Raw genomic sequence first — 24660 nt, forward strand, 5'->3', positions numbered from 1 at the left:
ATCTTCTCCAGTCATCTGTGAGACTCGCTGAATTTCTTGTCGCTCCATTCGGCTGAGTTAAAGAGCTAGCCTTTACACGTAGCAGGGAGTGACCGAGTGATTTTTGCAAGTCATGAATCTTCAGAATCTCAGACGACAAGATTCTCAGTTTTTACATAAATTGAATTATTTTTCCCCCACCTGTAGTTGTCATCCAGTTCATAGATATATATGTGAACACTGATATACGACAGAGTAATGAAAAGGAAACGATGAGGCTGTGTGAACCCGGTGTGGGTGCTTTCTGTTGGTGGTTTTGGATCTTTATTGGTGTTCATTGTTGACGTGGGTTGTCTGGTTTTTTAAGCTGTTGGCTGATTTTTATTTGTTTGCGAAGGGAGTTTATTCCTCTAATCATAAAACGCTTAAGATTCTGCGCCGTCAATCAGCATTGACTTTACAGGTTTTAGAGGAAACAGGCTACGTAGGTGTGCTCACAAATTAGCATAATATGAATAGCAAAGCATTTTGTAATTACTGTTGAGTGACTGGAAGAAATTAATATTTTCCTTCCCTCTGACTCAGACGACACATGAAACACTGTATCACATGAAGTGCTCAGTGCAGGAAGATTACAATCAAAGCTAACCCACCATTTCCTTTAAGGAGTCTGCAGAGATGGTTTTTAAACACAGCCATCACCTTCCAGAAGTCTTTTTTTAACACTTAACAGGAGGCTCAACTATGATATCAAACCTGCATTTATACTCTTAAAATTCACTTTGCCCCACCACACACACACAGACAGAGGTCATTTTTGGCTTACGTGTTAAGTCATTGGTTTCATAGCCACTAAGGTTAAATGGCGAGTAAGTGCTGTAAGAATAGCTAACCTTGAAGATGGTAAACAAAGGTAAATCCTGTCTCGCCTTCATTGGCCTCTGTCATGCAGCCAAGTTTTTATTCTTGTCGTTGTTGTGTTGTGAGCCTGAAATAGCCGTCCCCTTTGTCACCTCGTGGTAAGACTTGGCTTTTCAGTCTTCACTCCCAAGGATGCTCTCTAAGGTCAGAGGCGGGAGAAAGAGGCTTATGAGCCACCGTGGTCCCTGCCAAGACTCTGAGGGTCTTTAGCCCGGGTCAGGAGAGGTTTGCCTGTCAAACTGTCTCCTGGTTTCAGGGTTTATTGTTGTGTGCAGCACACAGCTTAACCTCATGTCTGCCTTGAAGACCTCTGACAAAACACTTCTGAGTAACTGCTATCCATGCTTTGAAATCCATGTACATGTCACTGAGAAACTAATCTCCTGTGACTGCAAACAAGAGCTACAACAGGCTCATGGATTGGTCAGTGTTAGCTCATTGCAGATATATTTGTAGCAGTGTAAATGTCAGTGGATAAGAAACGAGGAAGCACAGATATGCCAGCCTTGTTTTAAAGTTCCTGAGTAACACTGTCGCCATCACAGAGAGCAAGGCGGCTGTTTCAGCTTTATGTTGCACTAAAACTTGATGCAGCATCCATAATAAAGTTCAGACATTATCATTCTTTTGGAACAGAAAAAGCAAACAAAAGAAAAAACAAGAGTCTGCATTTTCTTTTCTTGAGCACAGTCACACTTTACAATAGAACCGAAGGGCATACATTATTGGACATACAAATGTGACAAAAGTGAGCGCTTGTTCTCCAAACAATGTTAACAAAACAATCAGTTTAATCGTCAGTACTTAAAGGGATACTTCGTAGTGTTGACTGGTCGTGAATCCAGCCCTCATTCTGCCCTGAGATGAGAAAAATCAGTTTTTCTTTGCCTGAACGTTTTCTCTATATGACGCAATATGACGATTTTTACGTCACGCAAAGAAAGCTGAACCTGAAGCTGTTTTATAAAAAGGTTTTTAGCAGTTCTCCTGACATGCAGTCCTTTTGTTAAAGTTGAAGAAGAATAGGACATCTCTGCAGATAATAAAACACAAAACACGTTTTCCTCTTAAATAAAAGTAGCTCGTCTCGCAGCTCCTCCTTAAGTGTTTTCTCCTGATGGTTGGAGTTATGCAGCCTGTTCACTTGTTTAATTGATCCTCCAGTGCTTGTTGTTAATAGACCATATGCCAAAGTTACATTTTTAAAATGTCTCTCTTTATCAGGCGTCTTTCACTCTGAGCGTAGTCTGCTGAAAGCGCTCGTATTATAAAGTTATATATCGGTGAATATTGCCCTGTAAAAAAAACAAACTGTTAGCTACGCTGCAGACGCTACACGCTGCAGACGCTACACGCTGCAGACGCTACACGCTGCAGACGCTACACGCTGCAGACGCTACACGCTGCAGACGCTACACGCTGCAGACGCTACACGCTGAAGACACTACACGCTGAAGACACTACACGCTGCAGTTTTTGAACTTGTCGGTAACGTGCAGGTGAAAACAGTAAATGACTTGAGAGTTCCTGTTTGTCATATTTTCCATCGTTTGATTTTCTTCTTCTCGACAGTGTCATCCATCAGTTCCTCTTTTCAATCAGAATGATAAGTTCTGTTAAAACCCTTCGTTGTGTGCACATGGCTTATTGAGAGAGATGCTTCACTTTGACAGCGTTGAGCTCCCGTTTGTTGTCTTTCACTCTGCTTTTCTTGAGCTGCGAGGTAACGTTAACTTTCCTTTTTCATTACTCGCTGCTCTGTCCTCACCTACTTAACCTCTCTCTCTACCCCTCATGCCGTCTCTTAAGCACCACGGCAACCTTCTCTGAGGGATTGGTTGCCAGGAGACGGGATTCACTCCCCATTGTATGCCGACAAAGGTGGAGAGAGAGAGGGTGGGTGGGTGAGGTGGAGGGGGTTACAATCAGCAGGACGGGGGAGAATTGGAAGTCTCGAGGGACTGGCACCACACAATCAGGGGTGTGTTAGTGAAGAGGAGGACAGGCAGGCGGGAATGAAGAGGAGTAAGGGGGGGGGGGGGGGTACTGGGCGGAGCACGCTGACACCCTAAATTCCTTGTGTTCATTCCCGGTCACCCAGATAACCACGCTGGGATGTGCTGTGTCAGACTGGTGGAGACACAAGCAGCCACGAATGGTTATTAAGACGCCGTTTTTAATTAGCCAGAAGGCCTCCTCCGCCCACTGTGCTCCCACCACACACACACACACACACACACACACACACACACACACTCTCAAATAGAGTCTGTGCATGGCTGCATTTACCTACAGTCTATCTCTCATGCTTTCCTCAGACTGTAATGATTGTTTGACTTATCATCCCATTACAGTACCTTCAAGGAAGAAGGCCGGTTTACTTAAGCTCCGCTGCCATTACTCTAAATAAAGGCTGACGGTCACAGCCACAGTAAGCCCGTCATTCTGCGGAGCACAGACTTTGAGCTCGGTGAAGTCACTTCTGCTCGAGTCACATGCGACAGAGTTCACACAGTGTGTGTGTGTGTGTACAGTATTTGTTGAAAGCTGAAAGTTAAAGATTAACCCCGAGCTGCCCCTTTTTTTTTTTTTCAAGCACACTAACAGGCTTGTTTCACATCGTGAGTCACTGGTGCTCATGGCCAAAAACAGAGATTGTTTCCATTCAAACCAACACTTGTAATCTCAAATGGATTTAAAACTTATTGTTTCTCCAGGAGTCACGGTGTCTGTCATACATGAAGAAAAAAAGTCGAACAGTTCGGGTTTTGCTTTGGTGAACTTTGATAGTTTCTTTACACTTCACACAGATGCTTTAAATTAAACTTACTTTGGGGGCTTTTATGTGGATCAATCAGTTTTTATCCTGACGTCACATTGTTGGTTTCGATGTGACTGTGCTCAGCTGGACACATAATCTTTATCTCCTGTCTTCCTGTGTTTACAGAGCACGTTCATTTCACTTTTCATTGAAATGATTAAACTGATGGCTTGTATGTCCATTATCATGATTTGCATGTTGTGGAAAGGACGGCCATCTGGGTGATACGACAGAGCGTAAAAGAAGGCTGCAGATAATGATCATCCATAAAATGTTTTTAATTGATCTGAGTGAAATCTTTGCTGACGGTTTAATTCCTTGATTTTTAAGCGCGTAGCAAAGTTTGCACATTTCTCAGTGACGTTCACGCTAACGACAAAGTGAGCGATAAGCAGAGCTGCCTCATCAGGACCGCGCCTGGCGTTTGATCTGATTTGATGACGAGCACGTGGAAACGTCGACGTCACATCGAGTTACCAGAAAACATGTTTAGACCTCCAGCACTCATCATAACAAAACGACTGTCAAAATGGTTGTTTGATTTGATGCAGGTTTTCAACAAACCAGCCAACAGCTCTCTGTATATTGGGAAGAATCTCGAAATGCAGAATGTAAAAAAGATGCAGCTTCATGTATCGTTAGTGTCTGCAGGGCAAACGTGCTTTTAAGGGGAAAACAAAGAAATAACCCGCCTTCTTATCATAAATCAGAACAGTGCATCCCTGTGACATTAAACAGCTGAACATTACTTTCTCTCCCATCTGAGGTAATAAATTGACATTTTCCCTTTTTATTACAAAATTCAATCTGTGCGTGTCGTGAATTAATTAAACGTACACGCCGACCTCCACCTCAGCGGTAAGGAAGTGTGGACAACAGGAACACGATGAACATCTTATCCCGTCTCATACAAGTGAAGATTGATTGATACTGATTAACATAACGACAATTTTTAATATCGCGCCCCTTAAATCAGAGTGGAGAAAGTTTAACAGCATCTCCAGACATTTTCTGTCAGCCCTGCTTTTTAAACTTGCCATGTTTGGATAAAGCCAGCTGATAGATTCGTGCGTGATGATTTCACGTGGAGTTGACCTTAAAAGTACTCTCATTGTGTTTTTGTTCCTCTTGTCACCTGAGCCACCAGATGGGCAGATTTATAAGTAAACCAGTGGAAGAGATAACATCCTGAAATGTAGCTTCTATATTTCATCTGTGCTCGGCTGAATAAAAGAGGCCTGTGGCTGAGCAGTTATTCAAACAAATGCTGCCTAAAGCCTCCGTGGTCTGTCATTTATTTAACAGGTACATCAGACAGTCAGAGAAACCCATCCCCAAGACAAACAGTTCCAGCTGAGTACTTTTCTTTTTTTCTCCCAGAATGTAATTTTCTCTCCACTCTCTACTCAAACAACTTTGAAAAATGGCCCTGCTTCTTGAAGTGCTTGAAGAATTGACGCTGCTTTTCGTCATGCAGATGCCAAGCCGTGTTTACCGTTTTGACAGTGATGGACACATATCTCAGTTGTCTCTGTATTCCCCCCCCCCCCCCCCCCCCCCCCGTCTCCGGTGGCGCTCCTGGAGGCAACAAATCGCTCCCATCAAGAGCGTCTGTCAGAATCTGTGGGCTGAAACGACCAGCTGCAGCACCGGAAGCCTGGGAATAAAACTACGCTTTTACTTCGCAACCGTATCAAATGTTTACAGGCGCCGCGCTTCAACAATAGTGGGTGTGACTGAGACTGTCACTCTTCTCCATCTGTGTGTGTGTGGGGAAGCTGCTGGGTGTCTTTACCTACCACAGCCAGAGGGAAGGCAGGTTTTATGGCTGAACTAAAGAGAAGCAGGTCCAGAAGGTTTCCTCACACAGCCAGCAGGCTGCATCCTCTGCGTCACACAAGTCCAATCCCAACAAGAGGCAGAGGGGGAGCTGCCTCACATCACTCATACTGAAGATCGGTTTTAATCTGACAAAGTGACAAACTATTTGATGTTCTGCAGAGTGCCGTCTCTCATATCCGCCGTCCTAAGCATTTCAAATCAACGCGCGTGATTGGTGCTAATTGTCACTCTGAAGTACGCGAAACACCTTGTGACGTTGATCGTTTGTGCAATACGAACATTGGATATCAATCTGCTAGTCAAAGATAAACAGCTGAGCCAATCACAGCACAGGATTGGATTCCCTTGTCCTGCAAAAGAAAGAATTGAAGTCGGGGTTGAATAAAGTGATAGTAGCGAAGCTGACATCACAGTACCGCATTTTGATGGTTTATTTTACTGTCCTCGCCCTCTCTGGCTCGTTATTCAAGTAAAGACTGTTCTCTGAACTCCTTTACAAAGTAAACAGACTCAGGGGTGAAAAGTTCAGACTGTGATTTGAATTATTTTGTCGTCTGCCTGACGTTTCTCCTACTTTTATTCTACTGAATTGATCATAACATGCCAGGCTTAAAAAAAAAATTAAAATCCAAGTGGACGTGTGCAGAAATTGCTCAAAGGTTTCAGAGCGTCATGGTCACACTTCTGCACCTGCTGACCTCCCAAACATGCAGTCTGCACCGTAGCACATCGGCTTACATAATGCAGATCCACACTGTAATTCATTATACGATATTCATGTCACATTTAAATGTGTGCATTGGCAGGCGTTGGGAATTGAATAGGCATTAAAGTCCAACAAAAATGCAAATGCCAGCTGTATATTCAGGTATCCCCAAAGTGAGAAAGACATGAAAGACGCCTGTTGGCACTCGATGTTGTGAGGGAGAGATGTGTTTCGTGGATGATGGTTTCCTTTCCCAGAGAACTGACGAGGCTCGGAGAGAATCGAGTTTGATGGCAACAGGAGGAGGAAAGCTTTTTGCAAAACCTTTCTACTGTCATTCAGGATGTCCTTGTCTTTTCTTTTTTTTTCCCACTGAAGTGCAGACTGGGAAATACTCTCCAGCTTTGTGGCTGAATCAAAGTCCTGTACTGTGCCAACCCCAGAGCCCACATTAGTTCCAAATATACTGAGTTTTATCTGTCTGTAAGGATGCACTTCTGTCCATGTGAAGACTTTTTATTGTCCACTTGGGTTGGATGATTCTGAGTTTAAAGGGTGATTACAACAAACACAGTGCACTGTAAACAGTATTCTAAATGCACTTTGTTTTTTATGGAAACCTGTAAAAAAAAAAAAGAAAGCTTTCCTGGAAGAGAAGGAGGTTAAGTGTTTACAGGCTCCATGTTTCAACAATTATCTTTGCACATTAGAGGCAGGTGAAGGAGATGCAGCCGACGCCCGGGACGATTGTCTTTCATTATGAGCACAACGTTTCCCCTTACATGCGTTTGGTGTCGTTAGTCGCGACGTGATAAGTGTGACACATTTGCAGCTTCCTTTTAGCGGCAGCATATTGTGGTGATTTCTCACTCTTTTATTTATTTATTTATCTTCTTTAAAGCTGTTCTCCCTTCCCCGCTCGCTGAGCGGAAGGTGGCAAGCTGTCAGAAGGATTTTAATGTGTCGAGGCAGCATGTGACAACTCCATTCTCTATGGACTGTGTTCCTCGCCGCGGCTTAAATCTCTCACTGAATGGGGAATCTTAACCCAGCTGATGTCACCAGGAATTTATGTTTATTCTGTTCTAAGAATAAATGCTTAAGAATCTGCTCCAGTTTGGTGATGGGCTGCTTTTTCTCTTCATCATTTTTTACCCCCCACCCACCTTCAACATCCCTGCCTTCTGCTCTCTTTTTTTACGCTGTCTGATTTACATCATGTATATTTAAAGTAGAGTTTCTTCTCAGACAAGATGTAGCCATATTTATTTCATGAGCGACATATTTCCTGTATCAAAACATTGGACAGTGGCTCCTGCAAAGTACGTCTCTACAACGATTTGCAATTTGGTGTCTTCTGTCGGACACGATGTTAAAAAATGAACATGGTCATACGGGTAAAAAAAAAAAATGAAGTGAACACGTGCTGCTTCAAGCAATTATTCATCACAGCAGCTCTTTCACAAAGATCGTTGTCTGTTGTCGTGTGTGTTTTAGTGCAGCTGCCTGAGGATCAGCTCGGTATGTTTCAAAGTGAACAAACTCGTATAAATAAGAAAAACACTGCAGAACCTCATTGATTGGCTTTTAAGAGCTCGGACTCGTTTGTCCTTACTGACCTGCAGGTGTAGTCGTTTTTATTGTTGAGTTTTGACACCAGTTCTCTCTCTCTTTGTGTCTCTGTGCAGGTTTGGCCTCTGGTCTGGAGATCACGACTACAGGACAGACGTCTATAGAGAAGGCCAGTGGTCAGAGTGTGAAGCTGGACTGTCAGTTTTCTCTGGCCGCTGAGGACGCCGGACCGCTGGACATCGAATGGAGCATATTATCCTCCGACAACCAGAAAGAGGACAAAGTGGTACGTCTAAATGTTCCCCTGCCAACATTGGAAAAACACTTCTACTACAAAGACAGCATATGAAAGTAGACTTGGCTGTCATGTGATCTCTGCCCGACTTTAATATAGCACACTCATTAAGCTGCATTCACAGAATTTGGGCTTTGTTCTTGTCCTTTTGTTCGTAGTTGATTGAATATTTTTCAGCTTGATCTTCCGTTTTTAGCTTCAGATATTCTGTCACTGCCAGACAATGCGCCAAAAACTGAAGTTACGTTGAAAGACTGTGATTATCCGCAATTATTTTAGTGCGTGTGTACGCATGTTTGGTTTGATCAGATGAGACGTAGCTGCAAAGCTTTGGTGCGTTGTGCAAGAGGGGAATTTAGGTCGTGCAATAGAAAGGTATCGATGAGGGATTGCAGAAAATGTGTCAAGCGATTTAGATGATTTAACGTTTTTAATCTTTAAAGCATAAATACTGTGGACTAACACGCCGCAACAGCCAATCAATTGTTTCTGCTTGAATGCAAAGTTTTTTTTAATCGCTTGTTTGAGTTCTGACCTCGAAACTGAAATAACAGTGTGGTTCATTTCCTACATGTCATCTCTCCCCCCCCCCCCCCCCCCCCCCCCCCGTCTCTCTCTCTCCATAATTTCTGGCCTGTCCACTGTCCCATCTTTCCAATGAAGGTATAAAAACTGAGCTAACAACGTTAGCTGCAGCACAGCCCCTCCTGACACCCCTTCTTATGAAAGGCTCCAAAAGAAACACCGATTTCCAACAGGAAACATTTGTTGTTTTTCTTTACTGGTTTAATGTCCTTAGTCTGTTTTTGTTTTGTGGAGAGGAGAGTATCTCTGTGTAAACAGTTTCAGGCCACAGGCAGAAACCTTTTAAACATTAAAGGAAACTGAACTAACTTCATTGGAGCGGCTTGGCTGCTGAAGACGACAGAGAAACTTCATCGGTTCGACTCAATAGTGAGTCAAAAACTGTGTTCAGTAGGTGAACGAGGTGGTTATCAGAATGCTCACATTTTTCAACAATTGCAAAACACCATTTGCGAGAGGTGATATCCAATCCAGCCTGTGTGCTCGGTGTGTGCATTCCTGAGCTGTTGCAATGTAGCAGAGGAAGACAAATAAAATGAGAGCCACATGTACCTCGATTGAGCATTTGTTCCCTGCGCTGCTCTCACAGTGGCACAGTGGGAGGGATGGGAGCTCTCTGTATCACAGCCAGAGTCTTTCCTTTCCAACACGGCCCTCAGCCATGGAAAAGGAGGGCTGCACCGCTCTGCAGGATCTCCTCGTTCCCTCGGGCGGTTCAGAGTCAGATTCTTCAGGTAATTCCAGTGGTGTGGTCCTCCCCCATGGTTCTCCACTCCCCCATCTCCCACCTGTCATAAAACCTGCCCTGCCTTTCTCCTCCACTCCTTTTTTTTTCTTCTTTTTTTTCCTTCGCCCGTATCCTGTGGCTTTACTTGTTCTGTGGCCGAATGTCAGAAATAGGTCACAGGCTCATCATTAGTCTTCTTTGTCATTGTCATCCAACCCCTGTCCTTTCTGACCACATCCACTCTCTCGCCCAGGTCAGCCTACTCCAATTATCTCCATCTACTTCTCCCTCCTCCCACTTCCTATTTAACACTGACACATACATACGTCAGTGGCGAAGACGGGGAGTTAGATTTTGTTATTTAGCGTTAAAAGAGCAGCAACAAAAAGTGAACTGGTTAGAATTAGCTTATACTGAGGACTGCTCAGGATATCCTCCTAACCTCTCAGGGGGACGGGGGACGGGGGGTCTCCTGAGGTAAGACATGAGAAGTAGTGGACGACGCCAGAGAGTCCGCTCAACGACTCTAGAGTGAGAATATTTGCCTTTCAATCAATGCTGTGTAGTCCAATAGAATCATGATATGAACAGAAGAGTGGAGGAGCACATACAGAGAACCTGATGCAGCCGTTTAATCACGAGGTCGTAGCGGTCGCATGCAGATAGCCTATGCAGTCTTTCAATAAGTCACAGGATATAAACATCACCACCCTTTCCTCCTGACCGTATCCTGATACGCTCTCACATCGACTCATTCGAATTTTCTGCGGGGGAAAAAAATTGAAGGGATCTGGCAGGAGTGATGGGGTTTAAAGTCTGAGTGAAGCTCAGTTTGTTAGTTTTCTGAGTGTGTGTAAAGTTTTATAAAAGGCAAAAATAAAACAAAAAAATCAGAAACAGTTGTTTGATTGTGCATGTTGAGAAATGTAAAAATGGATATAGAAGTAAATCTTATCCTCATTGTTCTTCCCCACTGGCCCGGCCCGGCCCGGCCCGGCCCTAATACTTGTCTGTGTGTCAATGATGCAACAGGGACTCAGCTCGAGTGGTTCCCCACTCGGGCCTCTCCTCCCTCTTTAATGATTGCAGCTGTAGAAATATATCAAATGTCATCTGCTTCTACTGCTTATTGTCTTTATTACATGCCATTTGGCTGAGGTCTATCCTCACACCCAAGAATGTCGCCAGACCTTTTGTTGGGAATTTAAACGGGCCAGACATCTCTCTCTGAACATATTTGTTCTCCTTCACATTTATTCTCTATATATTCAAACACGCTCACATTAGCATAGCCTTGAACCAGTATGAATCACGGTCAGGGTAAATTCTCTGTAATTAGCCGCATGTTAATTCAAAGGGGCCTGCTTTAATATATGTGACAGTGGGAAATGGGATTAGGCCGATCTGCCAGGACCAGAGCTGCGAGGTCGGGCAAGGAAATGAGAATGAGGGCTTAAGTGTATAGCTGGAGGCTTCAAAATGCTCAGAAAGCATGGAGGACCTCTGCTCTCTTGGCCTGAGATGAGAAAATTCTGTCTGCTAGAGGAACAACCGAGATCAGATGCACACTTTTAACCGGAGAACTGGGCTGGATCAGTCAGCAGCTTCATGTAAGTGGGAACTTGAAGTGCTGTTTGTGCGAGTCGAAAGATGGGAAGTGTGGTGTGCCATCGAGGGAAGCAGGAGATGTTATAAAAGATATACATACTGATACACTTCTCTTCGTCGTCGTCTATGAAACAGTTTATTCTCTAAAACAGCAAATGTAGTAATCTGTGCTTTTTCAAAAAAAGAAAAATAATGCCATGTTCCTTGAATATGTTGAAGAAGCAGACATTCACAGGTTCTCTACATAAATGCTCAGTGAAATCACTGCGTGGCACACAAACGTGCTGAACCCAACCAGGACGGGTTCCCCAGCTCCTGCAGCCACACGTCCGATGTGCAGCAGACAGGAAGAAGGATTAATGAAACAGACGGAGAAACTCTATTCACACACGCACTCTGATACTGAAACATTTCAATATCTGTGCATTTGTGAGGAGAGCTTTAGCAAAGCTTTTGGACTTTATGGAAATGAAGTACATAAAATAAAAGCACAACAACCATGAGGATATCCAAGCGCTAGCTAACCCTAAGAATACATTCGCTTGCAAATATTTTAGGGTTATTTAAAGAGAGAAAACAACGAAAAGGTAAAACAACAACATCACAGTTCTTCACAATGAGCCTTCACTCTTTATATTTTATTCATGCTCATGAGCTGTATAGTCTGTCGGCGTTTCCTTTGCATTGATGCAATCGGCTTGAATGCCACAGGAAAGTGATAATCTCTTCTGTCAAGTATCTGTTGGGAAATGTGGCCTCCTTCATCTGACACATATCCAGGGCACATCATCACAGCCTTTTTATTGAGGGTGGGGGGAGCATAGCTTATACATGTTGCTTTGTTGGTACTGAATGAGAGATGCCAGTCATGCCTACAGTAACAGTCATTTGCATTTTGCTCTCGCTGCCGGGCTACGGAGCGGAAAGGAGGGTGTGCCCCCGAGTGTTAAACACCACCGTAAGAACAATGAGGAAAACTGAGTCTTAACAGTGTGAACGGAAAAGGAATGAACACATAGCTCTTTCTCATTTGATATGAAGAGTATCTTTTGTCCTTGAATGCACTGGCAGAACCTTTTTGTTTGCTCACGATATTGCCACAGGAACGTGTGCGTGTGGAGAAATAATGGAAGATTTTTAGAGGTAAAGTCATGAGACTGTTTGCTGCCGTCGTCGTTGAAGGACAACTTCATTCTTCTATTTGCAGTTATTTTTTGACCTTGCAGGGTTTTGCTCTATAAAAGACACATTTCTGCAGTTTTCAAAACCCAATAATCTCAGTAATGTATCTCTAGTTAAGTCACGTCATTGACATAAAATCACTGGTGCGTGCATTGATTGTAAGGCTTAAAGGTTACACTTTATCATCCTTTTCAACAAGCTCAATAATTCTCAGAGCTCCTCTAAACGTGTGTGAAGTTTGTTGTTGTAAATCCACTCTGATCCTGTATTTGATCACGTCTATAAACCCCTCTATTTCAACCCTGTTCAGAACAGGCTGTTTCTGTGTCTGTAGCTTTAAATATGTAAATGAGCTGTGTCTGGCCACGCCCCCTCTCTGGAAGGGCTCGGGTGTACTTGGTGCTTTCTCGCTCCATGTCCTATTGTTTACGGTGAGAAGGCAGACTCAGAGGGCAGAACAAACACCTAGCTGTGGGAGTGTCACCCACCTGGGGGAGGGGCTACTGCCCTTTGTGATGTCATGAAGGGAAAATCTCCCAGTTTGAGGATTTTTTGAAAAGTGGAGCACGCAGAAGACGAAGAGGATGGACGTTTATGATAATTGGGGGTTTATAGACAGACTAGAGACATATTAGTGCCACAAAAATATGGCAGTGTATTTGGCATGATATGTGACCTTTATGTTTGGCTACATTTCACCAAAGCAAAAGATAACAAGGAAGTAAAATCATAACATAACCTACATGACCAAGTGCATCGGCATTTTGCACCAAGTAAAAAAAAGTATTTCCTTTCACTGTCTGTGTTAAAAAAAATAAAAATAAATAGTGACTCTTTCACCACTCGTGCAGTCGTTGTAAATGCAACCTAACTTTGTCGCAGTCCAATGTTATTGTTGAAAATGACCACATGAAAGGTAGTTGTCTAACAAACAAACAAAACTCGCGGAGTTGATTTGTGGAGAAATGCGTCGCTTTTCTCTGCTGTATAGAAACGATATAATTGATGTACTCAGACCTGTTGAACTTCCTAACAAACGCACTGTTCAGCTTGCATTATGTCATTAAATCTACTGCAGATCTTTTTCTATTCCGTGTGCGTTACGCTGTCAGGTTAAAAGCCTGTGTGGAAGCACAGGGTTGTTCCAGCTCTGCAGGTTGTTTAGAGTACACGGGTATCACCACGCTCTGCTTTGCATCTCAAATCACCTGCAGCTCTTCCTTCTCCCTCCCTGAGCAACGGCGTCACATGACAATGACCTCATCTGTTCATGTGTCTGATTATTTAACCTCTAGAGCGCCGTTCTTTCCATGAGGAAACAGCCCGTGCCAGGTGGCGGTGGTATCATTGAATGTCCTACCTGTTATGAAACGCACACAGCTGCGATGCTCGTCTGTCCTTTCCAGCCCCAGCCGGCTTGTCTAGTCGTTTGCCCTTTTCATTTTCAGTCCCCCGGCTCTTTATGGGATTTTTTTTTTCATTGGATCATGAATCTCAAGGTTATTGTGCTGTTCAGTTTTCTTTTTTTTTTTGTTTTTGGTGGGGCGAGAGGTGTGCATGTGTTGTAAGCACTCCCATCTGTGCTCCTGTGAAGTGCTTGAGCCCTAGTGAGAGTTCTTGTCTGGCTGAGCTCGAGGCAATTTAATTTCCTCTCCTGCACGGACTGATCTCACAGACTGCTGTTATTACTGCTGATGTTCTGATCCCCCCATGGAGTTGGAAGTTTACCCTCCCCTGAGAGACGCGAGGAATTTTAACTGCATTACCTGTTTATGTGGCTAATAAGTACAAGGTGAACATGCCGCCCAGAACAGCACACTCCAGGAAGTCTTCTTTACGCTGAAAGTGGGGCAGAAAGGCAACTTGCTGAACTGTATTCCTTTGTGTGGCTCCTCACATGCTTTCTTTGAGTGCTCTGCCTCCTCTGATGGGTTCATTATTCTCACTCTACCCCTTGCCATGTTTAGTCCTACCCCTCTTTCCTCCTCCTCCTCTCCACCCTGGGGTATTGCTGTGTGTATGCCGGGTGTTGATGGTGGCACAGAAAAAGCCTGTTGATGACAGTCTCAGAGGAAATGTGAAAGAATGAGCCAGTGTTTCTGAAAGAGAATGAGAACTCTTTTCATTGTTTGCTTTTCTTTCACCCTCCTGGTGCTTTTTTTCTCTCTCCTTGTGTCTCTTGTTTTTACCCTCCTCCATCACTCCCAACTACTTGCAGAATGGATGAGTTTCTTTTTAGCTTCACCTGGCCTTTATTTCCAGGCATTTCCTCTACGTCTAAGACCTCGTGTGTGTGTGTGGGGGGGAATGGCTGGACTGAATTGGGGGCTCTTTGTTGACACAGCAGGTGTTGATTTGGCTCCACAGTGGACGCTTTGTTTGTTCCACCTTCTTTCCTCTTAAGCACAGAAAGGGCAGAAACGGCACCGGCTGCCAGGCTGAAGGGCACAGCACAGATAAAAGAGAGGGGGTTCTCTGTCTCCATATATTTTGGTTGGTTCACTGAGCATAGCCTTTGCTTTCAGAAAGCTCACAACTGTCATTTCAAGGCCTTCTGGGGTTTTTTTTATGTGTTTTCCGGAAGGCCTTTTCTTTTTAAAAGCAGATCTGTCATTTCTAAGTAGGTTTAAGGTCTTAACTCTCTTTCTTCACCTCTCCTCCAATTCCAGGTGATCTTTTACTCAGGTGACAGGGCCTACGTAGACTACTACCCCCCCATGAAGGGCCGAGTCCACTTCAACTCAGCCGACCCCAAGAACGGCGACGCCTCCATCAATCTGACGGGGCTGAAGTCGTCGGACTCGGGCACCTACCAATGTAAGGTGAAGAAGGCTCCCGGGATCCGCAGCAAGAAGATGCTTCTCATCGTCATGGGTGAGTGGAACAAACCAGCGAACACACTGTGGTGTTCAGTTAGGACTCTTTGTGTGTGTGTGTGTGTGTGTGTGTGTCCGCCTTAGAGGCTAAATTCTCTCTGTGGACTCAGTGAAAATGCAGCAAATTACACGGCCTTTGCCCTCCTTGGCTGTTTTGATGTAATCCCTTCTAAAACGGAGCGTGTAACCTTCCTAGAGGCTGTGCAGCAAACCCCCCGCTGTGATACTACTGCTTTCACCCGAGATACTCTGTGATAGTCTAAAACAGTCATTCTGGTTGTTCCTGCACTCGATAACGTGGTCGTCCTTTCTACTCTTTAAAGTACTAACACCATTTATGATTGCTCTTTTTTTTTTAAACCCCGTCTAAATGGGCCTACGTGGGAATTTAACTTACCGTATTTGAATACTGAAATGATTCATATCCCTCTTATAACATTAATAATAAGAGGTTTGCAGGTTAATACAAATGAATGTTTCCAAAAAAGATGCAATAATCAGACCTTTAATGTTATATGACTGAATGATTTAATATAAAGGTGGAGTCAGTAGCCTTTGTCTGAGCAGCTTGTAAACAACATTCAAACTGGACCCCTCCTCCAGGGCTCAAAGTCCCCAGAAGCTCACCCTCCCTGCAGGACGTAGTGTGTGCGTTTACTGCTTGTAACACTGCAAGCTGCTGCACACGAGTACGAGCGAACCACCGGTGTTTGGTACCTGCCCGTCCAACAGGAGGCAGAACAAATCTGTGTCTGCGGGTTAAAGCCCACACAAGTTATCACCCATTTCGGAACAAGCTTACTCTGCTTGTCGTTTCCCCTCGCTATGATTTTAGTTTCTTTGCTGCTACATCTGCAGCTTTCTTATTTACCGGTTTGAATGGTATCCACTCCTAAACTCACCTGTGCGCTCTCATTGGCTGGAGAAAACAGCTCCCTGCCCAGAAACGTCCCAGGTCAAGCAGCACTACTTTGCTACTGATTCGTTAAGAGATTTCATATATATGATGCCATAAGGCTTTATAAGCCTTTATCCATACAGGTTGTATTTGATTGATTTGATCCATTTAACATGAGATTGATTTGAGAAAGATTATTTATGTAAGAAAATATGTTAATCAATAAACTGATCGATAAGGAACACTGTGGAAAAACGTCAGGATTCTGAATCATAATTCTTCAGGTGCATCAATAGAAGCATAAATGATGTCAAGCTGTGAAATCACTGTCATACCGTCTATTTAAAATGAAAGTAAGACCTCAGATATGGAGTTGATACACTCAGCTGTTTTTTTTTGTTTTGTTTTATTGCACGGGGTGAGAGGGGTGACACGTCATGTAAAAGTCACATGATTTACTCCCTAGGCAAACAAACACACACACACACACACACACACACACTGGCCTCGCTGATCGGTCAACTGACTAAATGCTGTCGAGAGTGAATCGCCTCCCCGAAACCCGGCTGGTATTTGCATATGGGAAAAACAACCCACGTGTGCTTCACCAGTCTGTGCTGTGGGATAAGCTGCATATTAGGCTGTTATCTCGACGCTCTTATCTCTCCTCTGAAGATAGGGCAGCTTTCAGAAAATGGCTGCTGTGCTTGCTGACATGATATCATGTGTGTAGAAGCAGCTGAAGTGCACCGACCAGCTCAACTGGAAATACACGGTGCACAGAAGGAAAACAAACAAGTTTTGCAGTATTAGTGTCGTGAACCATGAAGCAGCTCGACGTGGATAGGTTACAGCTGACCTATGAACCTCTAATAAATCCTGTGGGAGGCTTCTTTTTTCTTTTTCTTTTACATTACAAATTGATCCGACCAGAAGCAACAGGAATCAGTGGACCCCATCACTAAAGCATGTGTGCTTGAACATAAACTGTTTCAGCTCTGCCTCCTGGCAGCAGCTCCACATTCCTCACTGGGAGAAAGTTGGCAAACCTGAAGCTGATGATTCAGTGGTTTTCAAGCCTGCTTCTAAACATCCCATGAAATCAACTCAAATGTCTTTTAGTTTTTCTCATCACAAATGTCTAAACAAATGCATATAACACAATGAGAACATTAGATAATGTTGATTGTCTTTATGCCTCTTTCATTTCTTGTTCTGTTCTGCTCATCCGTAAGCTGTAATGGCTCGTTACTGTTTGTGTTTGAATGCTCTCCCGTTCAGGGCAACATCCACAACAACTTCCTCCCTTACTTCCTGCTTTTTAACATACACAATGACACGCAGAGTCAATCAATATTTTCTGTCTGACTCAGTCCCACTGCTTCCATTTAATGCCAAAATGTGATACTGTAAGGTGATCGCAGGTATAGTCACAACACTACTAGATGTGGACAGCCCACTCTGTTTGACATCTCTCCATTGGTGCATGTCCATAGAATCCTGTGTGTGTCTGTGTGTTTATGTTGATGTGTGTGTGTGTGTGTCTGTGTGTTTATGTTGATGTGTGTGTGTGTCTGTGTGTGTGTAGCATGACTCAATAACGGAGTGTTAAACCGAGTTTTACTCCCTGGATGAATAAAGTACATCTTCTTCTATACAACGATACAGTGCCCAACACCTGGCCCACAAGAACAGTATTTTCACAGTAAATTGTTTCTGCAATATTTAGTTGATGTATTGCAAGACTATTGTATAATGACACATCGCAGTATCTGATTAACTAAAGATTTTAAAATGCCCCCAAAAAGGTAAATCTGTATTTAGTCTTTGTTCAGTTTCACCTCTAATGACGCTCCATCCTTCAAACATAATTCAACACGGCCTGACGTCATCCTGCTGTCTTCTACTTCTTCTTCTTCTTTTATCTCACTGTGTCATCTTCTTCTTTGCCTAATAAACATGTGTGCACATCATCCTTTTTCACGTCACAAGTTTCACCATATTGAATCATAAAGTGTTGATGCGGTGAGTCAAAAAGGCAGCGAAAAGTGTCATTTAAAAAATAGCACCAGTGTTTCGTTCGATCCCAAAATAGATTTAGATTTTTAGTATTGATTATATCCAGCTCGAGATGTCAACATCAGCTTAGTGTCTAAAATGTATGCGGACGTACTGTATTTAGCTACAGTATGGATGAAGTGTGTGTGCGCGTGTGTGACTGTGTGCGTGTGTGTGTGTGTGTGATGATAGCTGGAGGCTACGAGAGCTGACGGACTGCTAGCTATTGACCCCAGGGGCAGAGGTGTTCTTGGCAAGGAAACGTTGACAAGGAGAGGCAAGGACAAGTTGCCTGCTCTGCATTTTACCTTCAGGTTGATCTTGTCACAAGGAGGATGGTCTCCCGAACACGGAGAGACGTGCATGCATGTGTGTGCACACAGGAGTAAACACACCTGAAACGATACACACGGGTGTTGCTCGGGCTTGTCACAAACGCAGCCTCGTGCAGACACACACACACACACACACACACGCACGCACACACACACACACACACTTGCTGACCCCTGCAGTGTACGTGTTGTGCTGTTGCATCCCTCGTTGTGTATTCTCCTCTTGTTGCTTAAGGACGTTGAACTTAACAGTAGGAGAGTATCTAGCGGCAGTTCCACTCTGCAGGTCAGCAACTCTCTCAAGTGTTTCTGAAAAAAACCCACCTGTACTGATATCACTTACATTCAGATATTTATTTTACGTTTTCAGTTTTTAAAAAAAAAGTCTATCTAAAGATTGCAGCAGAAAAATGTGAGCCTGACAGTTATGTTGTATGCTATGTGTAAAGAGGCTAAAGTGCTGATCGCAGCAGCCGTGGGTTTGAGTCTCACTCTCTGCTCCAACCTTTTCTGGGCACCCCAAAAAAAAACATGTCTGCTGTGGGACATCAAAGTTACCTCACAGGACTTGATTGGTTTTTTGACATTTAAATGCCAAAATAAAGTGTCATCTAGATGGATGTTGCTGCATAAACAAAGATGTGAAATAAATAATGTGATGGTCATGATGGCAATAATGATAAGACAGGTTAATGATGCAATGTTGATTTGATGGCAACATTACCTTGAAAGTTCAAGGTGCACGATGTAGATTTGGTTGAAAAAGAGAAACGATTCTACATTTTTCTGAACTGAAAACACAAACTTTATTCAAAGGAAAGAAAATGGGTCCCGAAGCTAAAAAGCTACGAGGAGAGTAGTTTGACTGTTGCTGGCCCTCGACCAACACGTCTCACCAAGCGTTTCATCTTCAAGGCGCTGAGGACAGTTTGAGTATCGAGTTCTGAACACAAACCACAGAATCTGTACAACTTTTACATTTCTCAACCAAAACTACAAAGTGCGCCTTTTAATATTTTTTTTAAAGAACGATGATGAAAAGCTTACTCATGGCTTCCATCAGCAACCTTGAAGGATGACCTCTGTCCCCATTAGCTCTCCCACCGTTGAACCTGTACTCGTGTGATTCTGCGAAGTTCGAGGGTATCGACGGCTGTGTCAGTCACTGCACTCGGCGCGCTCCCTGTATGCAGACGACGTTCTGCTCTGCATCTCCAATCCAACATGATCAGCCCCGTAATATCAAACAGTCCTGACAAATTAAGAAAAACCTGCTGGTAAAACTTTAAATTACCTCCTTTAAAAATCCTCCTCAGGCCCTTCTACAACAGACACAAAAGAATGAAAGGTACCGTCATAAAGAGAGCCTCATGAATACTGTAACCAATTGGCTGGTAATTTAAAAACTTTTTAGAGCCATTTTTCTCACTTATACCTTCCTATAATTACTCTGCAGACCATCAGTTAGCTCTGCCTGAGACTTCATCCCATTCAGAAAGCTAAGCAGAAATCTCTTTTTATCCTTTCCTCCTGTCTCTAATGCGGCCAGTGACTGATATTTAGCTCCACCGTTCAACAATCAGTCGTCACTCTTTGAAGTTTTGGCCCCGTGACCGAAATGAATCCTGCAATATAGCAATCCCTCTCTGCTTATCTCGTCCGTAAGACAGCCTTGTGCAACTCGTAAATCAGAATTCATTGTTCGTTTAACAGATCCAGGTCGGCGGCGTCGCTCTGCCCTTTATCGCTCCGTGCTGCTCCAGCTTCCGTCACCTTCCTCTTTGACCTCATCTCTCAAACAAATAAATCTGCTCATCCGGCATCAGTCCTGATATGACGAGCTGTGTGTAACAGCGTCAAGTTGACTTTCACCTTTAAAAAGATGCCTTCAAAAATGTCATAGCTGGCTGACATTTACTGAGTGGCGAGTGCAGGTGCAACACGGCCCGCACAGCCTTGGCCCTCATCTCTTCTACCATCTGTCCGTCAGCGCTCGCTTATTTTCTGCCCTCCCGCTCTCCATGCTGCCCCCTCCATCCTGACCCTGTGTGTGTTTATTAGATTAGCAGCAGCACTCAGTCCTGTCCATCTACTGTTAATCCCAAATCCCCCGCCTCCAGCCTGACACCTGGTTTAGATCTGCAGGACCCCACTCGAGAGTTTTTGTTGTTACAGAGCCCATTATTACCCCGACATGATGTCAGCTTTCTGTCAGGGAACTCAAAGCGCACACAGATTTTTGTCTCGTCAAAAATCCCCCCTCACTCGTCTCTTTACCCTATTCTTCCTCCCTCCTTTTCCTCCTCTCTTCAGCACGTCTGGGTTTCGCTGGTCGCGGTCTGTTTTTAATTTCGAGCGCTGTTTGTTTTTGAACCCGCCCTCACCTCCCCACCTCGTCTCCTGCCAACACTCTGACTGACCCAGCAGTGTTTGCACACTCTCGCCTTCGAGATTGAGTTTTTGCCTCCTTCTTTAACCCTGAACGTGCACGCGTGTGTGTGTGCACGTGCGCGCGTGTTTGTTTGTCCAATAAGCACACTGCACACATCTTCCCTCACAATTATCCTGAGTGACAGCTCCTGTAATGACAGCAGCTGTATCAATTACTCTGATTACTGCTCTCATTATGCTGATGACTGCTGCTTTGAGCAAGAGAGGGAAATCAACTTCAGGGAATACAGAAAACTCACAAACTCGTCTACAACATGAAAGACTGAGCTTGTCTGTGGTGATAAATGATTGAAAAATAACAGCAGGGTGATTCTAATGTTCTCAGCTAATGCAACCGCCTCGTTATGTTTGCTGTTTTCAAACGTAAGCCTTCTCCTTTTTGAACATGTGCTGTTGTCTTTGTGTTGAATGCTGCTTGTGAAGCTGTTTGTCTGCGTATAAATTTGAAGTGAAGATGTCCATCTATAAATCTTTATGCTTCTTCTCTTCACAGTGAAGCCATCCAAGCCCCGGTGCTACGCTGAAGGCCCAACAGAGGAAGGCAAAGACGTCGTTCTGAGGTGCATATCCAACGAGGGCACCAACCCGCTGCAGTACAGCTGGGAGAAGACCAGTCCCAACAAGCTGCTTCCTGCCTCCGCTGTGTTGGGTAATGCACACTGCCGAAGCATTCTGGTCTACATCGGGCTCATCTTCCTGTTTAACACCGTCTTCCCTCTCACTTCAGATCCTGTTGGAGGAACAGTGAATGTGAGGAACGCATCTTCAAGCGCATCTGGTACCTACCGCTGCACCGTCGCCAACCGCGTTGGCACTGAGGACTGTATACTGCATCTGAACGTCACGCCTCGTGAGTACCTAAATAACTTTGAGTTAAGTCAAACAGCAAACTTTCCATCGACTGCAAAGATTAGTCAGATCCATAAAATCCCCGGCAGAGCCGACTCTCAGTGAAGGAAAGTTTGATGTCGGTGTTTGTCATGTTTCCTGATGCTGTTCCTCTTCTTCTCTGCTACTCTGTCTGCACACAGCACAACAGGAGGAATATTTGTCAACAGAGATGTCAATCATGGTGTTTTACCCCCTTTTTTTTTTAGAGCGCCAAAAAACTAAACGTCTCTGGAAAAAAAAAAACGTTGACATAAATATCACAATGAGAACTATCACGGCAGGAATCATGTTTAAGAATCCAAACATTTTGAATTTGTAGTGTGATCAATGTCCCATCTGTTAACATGGAGGAGGCGGAGCTTACTGCAGCCAGTCAGTCCTTCAAATGTTTTGACTTCTCTTTAAAGAAGCTGCCATGTTGACCATTTATTTATGCACTCAATAGTTTTGACCTGTTGCTCTGCTGGATAAGGGTTGGGTTTTTTTCAATGTAATTGACTAATATTTCATATTCATAATACTAATGTGAGATCACAGAAGTGAGGCTTTTCATGCACACTAAGCTAACATGCTGGAGTAATGTTAAAATTCCTCCTGAGTGACATTAATGTTTGTGGCAGAGTGTTTGTTTACAAGCTGTAATCATTGCATTTTAATGCTGCTGGGGGAAATCCCATTGAAGTGCAAACATGTACTCTTCCTGTATATGTGAACATGTACTGTTCCTGTATATGTGAACATGTACTGTTCCTGTATATGTGAACATGTACTGTTCCTGTATATGTGAACATGTACTGTTCCTGTATATGTGAACATGTACTGTTCCTGTATATGTGAACATGTACTCTTCCTGTATATGTGAACATGTACTGTTCCTGTATATGTGAACATGTACTGTTCCTGTATATGTGAACATGTACTGTTCCTGTATATGTGAACATGTACTGTTCCTGTATATGTAAACATGTACTGTTCCTGTATATGTAAACATGTACTGTTCCTGTATATGTGAACATGTACTGTTCCTGTATATGTAAACATGTACTGTTCCTGTATATGTGAACATGTACTGTTCCTGTATATGTGAACATGTACTGTTCCTGTATATGTGAACATGTACTGTTCCTGTATATGTGAACATGTACTGTTCCTGTATATGTAAACATGTACTGTTCCTGTATATGTAAACATGTACTGTTCCTGTATATGTGAACATGTACTGTTCCTGTATATGTAAACATGTACTGTTCCTGTATATGTGAAGGAGTCAGATTTATCAGTACATGTGGAGCTCAAACTCGCTTGTCTTGGGTATTTCCTGAACAACAAATGAGCTTCAGTAGCACGCATTGACAGCGCTGTCGTCTCAGAGCGCCGCAGCATGAAGACGCTTTAATACTATAACACTGACACTTAAGTGTGTTTTTGTAGTAACTTTGGCTTCGCCTGTCATTGTTTGGTTCTCTTACTGAGTTTGGATTTAATTCGCTCAGGACCGCGGTCTTGTTAGCGTCCTTATAATCTGCAGAATGTGTCAGAGAAGAGCTCGAGCTCGCCCTCACTCTGACACTTCTCTTTGATCCAACTTCTGTTCAAAACTCACAACAAAGGGCCAAACGCAGTCCACTGTGTTTCTTCTTGGACTTCTTGTGTATTCAGCGGATAACAGACTTTACATCACAGACACAGTTTGTTCTGTTGCCGCAGCAGAACCTCAGATAAATGTGAACGCTCCCTCGCTTTATGCTCCTTCATTGCCCTTCAGGGAGCTATAAATCCATCCCATTTGCATATTTTCTACATTTTCTACAAATTTAATGAAACGAAACTGAGACTCATAAAAAAGCAAACAAAAACAGGACATTTGGGATTAGGACATAGGAATATGAGCATTGCAGAAAATCATTAAAGAATTAAATGTGTTTAAACTTCTCTCTGTGTAATAAGCTGACAATAAGTACTAGATGGTAATGTTTGCTCATTTGTTGCATCACAAACAGCCACTTATCAGGGTCCAAGTACCCCCCCCCCCCCTCCTCTCCATAAAAACCCATCCATCCAGTTTTGAAGTCTTTGTGATGTATCCACTCTAACATTAACCAAATCCGTCCCTCCCTGTTTTGTCCAGCTCCCAACACTGCAGGCATCATCGCAGGAGCCATAATTGCAGTTCTCCTGATCCTCCTCATTATTGCGATCATCCTCTTCTGCTGCTGCCGCGCCCGTCACAGGAAGAAGTATGAGAAGGAGATCTGCAATGAGATCAGGTACGCTCTCTAAAACATCAATGAGACTCTGCTCACAGATAAAGAAAAGCCGTCTTTGATCGAGGAATATTTAGTCTCTTAGCTCCGTGATGAGAAATGTGTCTCAGGTTTGTAAAACTGGATTATGTGTGACAATAAAATATGCTTACACTGTTGAGCAGTAAATACTCCAAGCTGCACACGTAGAATAACCTGTGGTCATCTCACACACACACACACACACGTAAGTATGCACACACAAAAACACATCTCCAAAAGCTTCGACAGCCGTGAAAATGTTTTTTCTCCATCAGCGTTTCTCTTTTTTCACCCTTCCTCAAATAAACAGCTGTGGTAATCAGTTTGAAAGCTTTGTTTGCTCTGTGGATTCTGTGTCATGTCTGCTTGCTGGCTGCCCCCCCCCTCCCTCCCTCCCTCCTCCCCATCCCACCACCACCACCACCTAACCCCCCCTGCTCTCCATCCGGCCCTGCGAGCTCAGTACAACCGGCGGGCTTACTATCACTCTGCTGCGGGCTGAATCTGTCTGACACCACAATGTGACACTGCTCTCGTTGTAGGACAAAGAGGATTAGACCACTGGTGCTGTGTGGTACACACAGACGCACACATTCTGTGAAACACAAAAAAACACGAGGAAGCTGTG

The 24660-nt window shown here is 43.7% G+C and overlaps 1 protein-coding gene across 1 annotated transcript in view; it reads left to right on the plus strand.

Moving 5' to 3' along the window:
• The window catches only part of cxadr (CXADR Ig-like cell adhesion molecule), a 49380-nt gene that overhangs the window by 20298 nt on the left and 4422 nt on the right, over nucleotides 1–24660 (plus strand). The window contains exons 2-6 of the mRNA XM_079356156.1: nucleotides 7958–8127; nucleotides 14908–15112; nucleotides 21350–21505; nucleotides 21584–21706; nucleotides 23876–24014. Coding sequence (XP_079212282.1) covers nucleotides 7958–8127; nucleotides 14908–15112; nucleotides 21350–21505; nucleotides 21584–21706; nucleotides 23876–24014 — 793 coding nt within the window. The remainder of the gene's footprint in view (nucleotides 1–7957; nucleotides 8128–14907; nucleotides 15113–21349; nucleotides 21506–21583; nucleotides 21707–23875; nucleotides 24015–24660) is intronic.

This window comes from Symphodus melops (assembly GCF_947650265.1).
Source record: "Symphodus melops genome assembly, chromosome: 11".
Taxonomy (NCBI): Eukaryota; Metazoa; Chordata; class Actinopteri; order Labriformes; family Labridae; genus Symphodus; species Symphodus melops.